The sequence below is a fragment of the Gadus macrocephalus genome, chromosome 2 (genome assembly GCF_031168955.1).
Source record: "Gadus macrocephalus chromosome 2, ASM3116895v1".
NCBI lineage: Eukaryota > Metazoa > Chordata > Actinopteri > Gadiformes > Gadidae > Gadus > Gadus macrocephalus.
Window position 1 is genome coordinate 325600 of NC_082383.1, and position 8627 is coordinate 334226.

Genomic DNA, 8627 nt, shown 5'->3' on the forward strand with positions numbered 1-8627 from the left:
CCCCCGGGTGATGTAGATCATGATGACCCCCCCCGGGTGATGTAGATCAGGTGACCCCCCCCGGGTGTTGTAGATCAGGTGACCCCCCCCGGGTGTTGTAGATCAGGTGACCCCCCCCAGGTGTTGTAGATCAGGTGACCCCCCCCGGGTGATGTAGATCATGATGACGGCCCCCAGGTGTTGTAGATCTTGCCGGGGGTCCTAGCAGACGACGGGGACCCCCGCCGTGTTGTAGATCATGCCGGTGGTGGGCTCGTAGGTGCCGGCCAGGTAGTACAGGTCCTCGTGGTCGGCGTGCCGGCGGGCGGCGCTGGCCGCCTCGTACTCCTCCACGCTGGCCACCAGACACTTGTGGCTCACCGTCTGCACGTCGTTCTCATCGCTGTGGGAGGACTGGTAGAGGGCGCGCTGGGGGGGGGAGACCAGGACAGGGTCAGGGCCGCACTACAGACAGAATGGCCCTACTGGTTCAGGACCAGTACAATGGACTGGGGGTGGTGGGAGGGGCGCCCCAATGCACGATTAAACAGAGCCTGAGGGTTAGGGGACATGGAGGGGAGGGAGGGAGGGGAGGGAGGGAGGGAGGGGGGGAGGGAGGGGAGGGGAGGGAGGGAGGGAGGGAGGGAGGGAGGGAGGGGAGGGGAGGGAGGGAGGGAGGGAGGGAGGGAGGGAGGGAGGGAGGGGAGGGGAGGGGAGGGAGGGAGGGGAGGGGAGAGAGGGGGGAGGGAGGGGAGGGAGGGAGCGGAGGGAGGAAGGGGAGGGGAGAGAGGGGGGAGGGAGGGGAGGGGAGGGGAGAGAGGGGGGAGGGAGGGGAGGGGAGGGGAGAGAGGGGGGGCTTTAAGGGGCCGTTAAGGTCGACCCCCAGCCCGGTTGGCCCTGGTTAGCCCTGGTTAGCCCTGGTTAGCCCTGGTGACTCTGTGATCTGAGCCTCACCTCCATGAAGTCCTTCCTCTGGATGGACGAGTGCAAGGAGGCCGGGAGTGACTGGCCACACATCTGGTCCCAGTTCTGGGGAGGAGAGACCAGTGTGAGTCCCAGTACGCTGCTACTACACCAGTCCAGTCAACAGCAAACCCTGCGGGTCGACCAGCGGAGGACCGCGGGCTCATGGAGTCAATCACAACAAACCGACCCCCTGCTGGACCCGGAGGGATCCAACCCCTGACCTGGCATGGCTGATGCCTCTACTGGTTGTCCTAGTGTACTACAGACTAACCCGTTTAGGACTAGTTACTCCTAGTGTACTACAGACTAACCCGTTGAGGACTAGTTACTCCTAGTGTACTACAGACTAACCCGTTTAGGACTAGTTACTCCTAGTGTATTAGAGACTAACCCGTTTAGGACTAGTTACTCCTAGTGTATTAGAGACTAACCCGTTTAGGACTAGTTACTCCTAGTGCGTTTCAGACTAACCCGTTTAGGACTAGTTACTCCTAGTGTATTAGAGACTAACCCATTAAGGACTAGTTACTCCTAGTGCGTTTCAGACTAACCTGTTTAGGACTAGTTACTCCTAGTGGATTACAGACCAACCTGTTTAGGACTAGTTACTCCTAGTAGATTACAGACTAACCTGTTTAGGACTAGTTACTCCTAGTGTATTACAGACCAACCTGTTTAGGACTAGTTACTCCTAGTAGATTACAGACTAACCTATTTAGGACTAGTTACTCCTAGTGTACTACAGACTAACCTGTTTAGGACTAGTTACTCCTAGTGTACTACAGACTAACCCGTTTAGGACTAGTTACTCCTAGTGCGTTTCAGACTAACCGTTTAGGACTAGTTACTCCTAGTGTATTAGAGACTAACCCATTAAGGACTAGTTACTCCTAGTGGATTACAGACTAACCTGGTTAGGACTAGTTACTCCTAGTGTATTACAGACCAACCTGTTTAGGACTAGTTACTCCTAGTAGATTACAGACTAACCTGTTTAGGACTAGTTACTCCTAGTGTATTACAGACTAACCTGTTTAGGACTAGTTACTCCTAGTGCGTTACAGACTAACCCGTTGAGGACTAGTTACTCCTAGTGCGTTAAAGACTAACCCGTTTAGGACTAGTTACTCCTAGTGCGTTAAAGACTAACCCGTTTAGGACTAGTTACTCCTAGTGTATTAGAGACTAACCCATTAAGGACTAGTTACTCCTAGTGTATTACAGACTAACCTGTTTAGGACTAGTTACTCCTAGTGTATTACAGACTAACCTGTTTAGGACTAGTTACTCCTAGTGCGTTACAGACTAACCCGTTGAGGACTAGTTACTCCTAGTGTATTACAGACTAACCTGTTTAGGACTAGTTACTCCTAGTGCGTTACAGACTAACCCGTTGAGGACTAGTTACTCCTAGTGTATTACAGACTAACCCGTTTAGGACTAGTTACTCCTAGTGCGTTACAGACTAACCCGTTGAGGACTAGTTACTCCTAGTGTATTACAGACTAACCCGTTTAGGACTAGTTACTCCTAGTGCGTTAAAGACTAACCCGTTGAGGACTAGTTACTCATAGTGCGTTAAAGACTAACCCGTTTAGGACTAGTTACTCCTAGTGCGTTAAAGACTAACCCGTTTAGGTCTAGTTAGCTTTAGTTCAGGGCCCCGCCCACCTTCTTGTCGGTGAGCTTCTTTCCGGGGTTGGTCTCCTCGGGGTGGTAGAACCAGTTGACCCGGACCACCATGTTGCTGCCCCAGGACTCCCACATGCTCTGGATGCGTCCGATGAAGGGCAGGTTGGGCCGGCCCGCCGACAGGAACACGGCGCAGTCGCCCACGCGGATCATCTCCCGCCCCCGCACGATGGCCTTGTAGAACAGCTTCTTGGCCTTACCCTTCATGCCCCGGCGCTGGGGTGTGTAAGAGTGTGTGTGAAACAGTGTGTAACAGTGTGTAACAGTGTGTGTGTAACAGTGTGTGTGTAACAGTGTGTGTGAAACAGTGTGTAACAGTGTGTGTGTGTAACAGTGTGTGTGAAACAGTGTGTAACAGTGTGTAACAGTGTGTGTGTAACAGTGTGTAACAGCGTGCAACAGTGTGTAACAGTGTGTGTGTAACAGTGTGTGTGTAACAGTGTGTAACAGTGTGCGTGAAACAGTGTGTAACAGTGTGTGTGTGTGTAACAGTGTGTAACAGCGTGCAACAGCGTGCAACAGTGTGTAACAGTGTGTAACAGTGTGTAACAGAGTGTAACAGTGTGTAACAGTGTGTAACAGTGTGTGTAACAGTGTGTAGCAGTGTGTAGCAGTGTGTAGCCTGTGTGTAACAGTGTGTAGCAGTGTGTAGCGTGTGTGTAGCAGTGTATGACAGTGTGTAGCAGTGTGTAGCGTGTGTGTAGCGTGTGTGTAGCAGTGTGTAGCGTGTGTAACAGTGTGTAGCAGTGTGTAGCAGTGTGTAACAGTGTGTAGCGTGTGTGTAGCGTGTGTGTAGCGCGTGTGTAGCGTGTGTGTAACAGTGTGTAGCGTGTGTGTAGCGTGTGTGTAACAGTGTGTAGCAGTGTGTAGCAGTGTGTAGCGTGTGTGTAGCAGTGTGTAGCGTGTGTGTAGCGCGTGTGTAGCGTGTGTAACAGTGTGTAGCGTGTGTGTAGCAGTGTGTAACAGTGTGTAGCGTGTGTGTAGCGTGTGTGTAACAGTGTGTAGCCTGTGTGTAACAGTGTGTAGCAGTGTGTAGCGTGTGTGTAGCGTGTGTGTAGCGCGTGTGTAGCAGTGTGTAGCGTGTGTGTGACAGTGTGTAGCGTGTGTGTAACAGTGTGTAACAGTGTGTAGCGTGTGTGTAGCGTGTGTGTAACAGTGTGTAGCAGTGTGTAGCAGTGTGTAGCAGTGTGTAGCGTGTGTGTAGCGTGTGTGTAGCAGTGTGTAGCAGTGTGTAGCGTGTGTGTAGCGTGTGTAACAGTGTGTAGCAGTGTGTAGCAGTGTGTAGCGTGTGTGTAGCGTGTGTAACAGTGTGTAGCAGTGTGTAGCAGTGTGTAGCGTGTGTGTAGCGTGTGTGTAGCAGTGTGTAGCAGTGTGTAGCGTGTGTGTAGCGTGTGTAACAGTGTGTAGCAGTGTGTAGCAGTGTGTAACAGTGTGTAGCGTGTGTGTAACAGTGTGTAGCGTGTGTGTAGCGTGTGTGTAGCAGTGTGTAGCGTGTGTGTAGCAGTGTGTAGCAGTGTGTAGCAGTGTGTAACAGTGTGTAGCGTGTGTGTAGCGTGTGTGTGTAGCGCGTGTGTAGCCTGTGTGTAGCAGTGTGTAGCAGTGTGTAGCGTGTGTGTAGCGTGTGTGTAGCGTGTGTGTAACAGTGTGTAGCCTGTGTGTAACAGTGTGTAGCAGTGTGTAGCAGTGTGTAACAGTGTGTAGCGTGTGTGTAGCGTGTGTGTAGCGCGTGTGTAACAGTGTGTAGCAGTGTGTAGCAGTGTGTAACAGTGTGTAGTGTGTGTGTAGCGTGTGTGTAGCGCGTGTGTAGCCTGTGTGAGACCCTCACCTGCGTGGGCTTCCCGAACCACTTCCAGAGCTGGCGCGCCGGCAGGAAGGCGGAGATCTTGGGCCGGTTCTCCACGCTGGGCAGCCGCTGCCGCTTGGCCAGCTCCTTGGTGGTGGGGAGGTGCACCCCCTCCCGCCGCCGGGGGCGCCCCACCTTGGCCTCCCCCCCGCTGGGCTTGGGCTTGGGCGGCCGGCCCCTCTGCCCGGAGCCCTTCCCGGTGGCCGGGCGGCTGGGGGGGGGCGAGGAAGGGGGAGAGGGGGAGGGGGAGGGAGAGGGGGAGTGGGAGTGGGAGGGAGAGGGAGAGTGGGAGGGGGAGTGGGAGGGGGAGGGGGAGTGGGGGGGGGAGGGAGAGTGGGAGGGGGAGTGGGAGGGAGAGGCTGAAGGGGAAGGTGACACCGACGCCGACAGAGAGGGGGAAGGAGAGGAGGGAGGGGCCTCCTCCTCCTCTGCTGTGACCTCCACCTCCTTCTCCACCTCCTTCTTCATCTCCTTCACCTCCTTCTTCATCTCCTTCACCTCCTTCTTCAACTCCTTCTTCATCTCCTTCACCTCCTTCTTCATCTCCTTCACCTCCTTCTTCGCCTTAACCGTCTCCTCCTCTTCCTCCTCTGTCTCTCTCTCGTCTTGAGGGAGGGGCGGAGGGGAGTCGGGAGGGGGAGGAGGGGGAGGAGGAGGGGGAGGGGTCCGGGCGGCGGTCGTGTCCTCGTCCGAGCTGCAGGAGGAGTCCTCTGTGGACGAAGAGGAGGACGAGGAAGAGGAGGAGGAGGAGGAAGAGGAAGAGGAGGAGGAGCTGGAGGAGGAGGGGGAGGAGGAGGAGCAGGAGGAGCACTTCTTCTTGGGGGGGGTCCTCCCGTCCGAGTCCTCCTCCGAGCTGCTGCTGGCCGGGGGGGCGCGCCCCCCCCCCCCTCTCGCTGGACCTCCTCGCCTCAATCTTCTGCAGCTTGTCTCCTCCTCGGTGCTCCCCGGGGGGGGGCCTGGAGGAGGGCCTGGAGGAGGGCCTGGAGGAGGGGTCCACCTTCTCCCGGCCCTCCCTGGACACGCCCCTGGAGGGGCGGTCCTTCTCCGAGGGAGCTCCTCCCTTCTCCGGAGCCCTCGGCTTCAGACTGCTGCTGGTGGAGCAGGGGGTGGAGGAGGGGGTGGAGCCGGGGGCGGAGCAGGGGGTGGAGCCGGGGGCGGAGCCGGGGGTGTGGTCCCGCCGGGCGCTGCGCCCCTCCAGCAGCATCAGGGCCTTGGTCTTCTTGGTCTTGGGGGAGGTGACCCCCTCGTGGTCCAGCTTCACCAGGGGCTCCGGGGGGGGGGGCTTCCTCCTGGCCCCTGACCCCGCCTCCCCGTCCCCCGGCCGGGGCTTATGGGGCCTGGAGGGGGGGGGCGGGCCCCCGGGTCGGGGCCTGCCGCCGGGGGGCTTGGGCCGCGACGAGGAGGACGAGGATGAAGAGGACGAAGGCGGCGGGGGGGGCAGCGGCCTGGGCGCCGGCGCCGCGCTGCCCTGCGTCCTCCCCCCCGACGAGGGGGGCGGCCTGGGGGCGGGGCCCTGGGAGGCCCCCGGGCCGGCCCTGGACCCCCCCTGGTGGGGGTCCCTGGTCTTGGAGGGCGGTCTGGGGGCGGACGGGGGTCCGGGCCGGGGCGGGGCCCGCCCGGGGGGGGGGCTGCCGGGGGCCCCCAGGTGGGGCCCGCTGTACAGGTCCACCGTCAGCACCTTCCCGTAGGGGGAGGGGTAGAGGAGGGCCTTACTGGGGGGGGGGCGGGAGGAGCTGGACCTCCTGGGGAGCTGGGTGGAGGAGAGAGGAGGTGTGGTGGAGGAGGAGCTGGTCTTCCTGGGGGTGGAGGAGAAGGGTGACGTAGCGGAGGAGGAGCTGGTCTTCCTGGGTGGTTGGGTGGAGGAGAGAGGAGGTGAGGTGGAGGTGGAGCTGGTCTTCCTGGGTGGTTGGGTGGAGGAGAGAGGAGGTGTGGTGGAGGTGGAGCTGGTCTTCCTGGGTGGTTGGGTGGAGGAGAGAGGAGGTGAGGTGGAGGTGGAGCTGGTCTTCCTGGGGAGCTGGGTGGAGGAGAGAGGAGGTGAGGTGGAGGTGGAGCTGGTCTTCCTGGGTGGTTGGGTGGAGGAGAGAGGAGGTGTGGTGGAGGTGGAGCTGGTCTTCCTGGGTGGTTGGGTGGAGGAGAGAGGAGGTGAGGTGGAGGTGGAGCTGGTCTTCCTGTGTGGCTGGGTGGAGGAGAGAGGAGACGAGGAAGAGGAGGTGCTGGTCTTCCTGGGGAGCTGGGTGGAGGGGAGGGCTGACGTAGTGGAGGTGGAGCTCTTGCGGATCAGCTTGCTCTGGGAGCCGGACGGAGGCCTGTCCGGGGCAGGCTTGGCCAGAGGCCGCGCTGGGGCCTGGGAGGGAGTGGACGGAGGACTGGACTTCTCTCGGCCTTCCTCCGGGGGAGAAGACTCTGGAACAACAGACAGAGGGAACGTTCATGAGTACAGAATGAGAGATGATATGGTTCCTCGCAGTGAGGATTCAGGATTCCGGCGTCGGGAGGCAGGAAGCATCTAGATGAACTCTGACCTGGGGTCGGAACCTCAGAGAATCGCTGAGCGGGTTTCTAGAGACCCATCAGGGGGCCCCAGGCCTCCATGGAGGCCTCAGAAGGCCCTGAGCAGAACGACGGGACTTCATCAGCCCAGTGCGGGACGCTAGTGAGAGACCAAAGCCAGACCGCAGGGGGCGGCCTGAGGGACGGCTCTCTGAGCTCCCGGACAGCGACAGCCTGCAGCCGCGGCCCAAGCAGAAGCTCTCGAGTAACAGAGGAAGCAATCAGACCCCATTCTGCTATCTTTGGTTTGTCTTCAGCCTCTGGAGCGCTGTGATCACATGCAGAGCGGCCTCGGCCGCAGACAGCAGGCATCAGCAGATACCCTCCAGCGCCAGCTCCTGGCCGAGCCCACCAGGGAGGCAACATGAACGCGCATTCATGAACGCGCGCAGTGCACCCGCGCATTTCAAGATTAATTTTGTACCCACCACTTGTCCCACCAAAAAACAAAAACTGCTCCATTTGCTTGTATGGGCCATCCCAATGTTCAGCTGTCAATGCGGCTGTTTGTCATGCGGCTCTTCTCAATGCCGTGGAATTCTCACCTCCAGCATATTTGACCGCTGTCAAGGAAAGTGGATTTTCTGCCTCTGATTCACGTCTTCCGTACAACTCCGCAGGTAGTCCGGTAACTTATCAACCCCAGCGTTTTCGGTTGCTAAGCGAGGTCAACGTCTTTGGCAAACTATTTATCTGCTGATCAACGCTACGATTGATAACAAATACATCGGAAAAAGACACACTGTGTGAAGTTATTTTTTACGTTTTGGCAAGTAGCCAATACTAATAATACCAATACTCTTTGGCTGGGATGATGAGGCATCAGACAATCAAGTCCTTTTAGCCTGAATACATAGGTAAGAAGCACCAGAGCAAGTTGCTAGTACCATGGAGAGTATCAGAACGATAACCTGTTGAACTAAATGGATGTGGTAGGCTACACCACGGGATGCATCTGCAGACCACTGCCAAATAAATAAAGATAAGACGCGATATTCATTGCATAAGATTTGCTGGTGCTGTGGCAAGGTCTTTTGTGTTTTTTGCACTCAAGCGGTCGGCTGTTTTAACTTGCAATTGGTCGGTGGAGTCAGTCTCTTGTTGACACAGTGACTTTTGGTCATTCTTGCTTTGCTTGAATGCTGGAATAATTGCGGGGGGGAGTGCATGAGTTTTGGTCAGAATGCCTGATGTAGGCTAGTTTTGATGGAATGCGTGTTGTGAATTGAGAACAGCCAGCTCCTGATGTGATACAGCGTTCAGCTGTGCAACAAATATTTTTTTCTTTTTCAATTTTGACGACTTCTGTAGTGCTGTGTGTAGCCACACCTTTGGCCCTTCTGAACTTAAACACGCAGTTAATTTCCTTTCCTAGCTCCTCTTGTTTATGTTGGTAGCTTAGCCATGTCACGTTGTCAACATTGGATTCATGGAGCAGAACATAGTGGGTCATATGTCCAATGCTTTTTGGAAACGTTTGCTTCATAAAACGTGCCAGACAGATTTTGTATACATTTTATTCCTTAGTAATTAGCTACATGGGTATGCCGTCTTCAGAACCTTTCATTACCGGCACTAACGAGAGAAAAAAGAGTGC

At 56.6% G+C, this 8627-nt stretch overlaps 1 protein-coding gene across 1 annotated transcript in view; it reads right to left on the minus strand.

Annotated features, from left to right (window-relative positions):
• The window catches only part of tnrc18 (trinucleotide repeat containing 18), a 26763-nt gene continuing 18136 nt past the window's right edge, over positions 1-8627 (minus strand). The window contains 5 exon segments of the mRNA XM_060069482.1: positions 1-408; positions 934-1008; positions 2617-2853; positions 4463-5440; positions 5442-6883. Coding sequence (XP_059925465.1) covers positions 202-408; positions 934-1008; positions 2617-2853; positions 4463-5440; positions 5442-6883 — 2939 coding nt within the window. The 3' untranslated portion in view covers positions 1-201.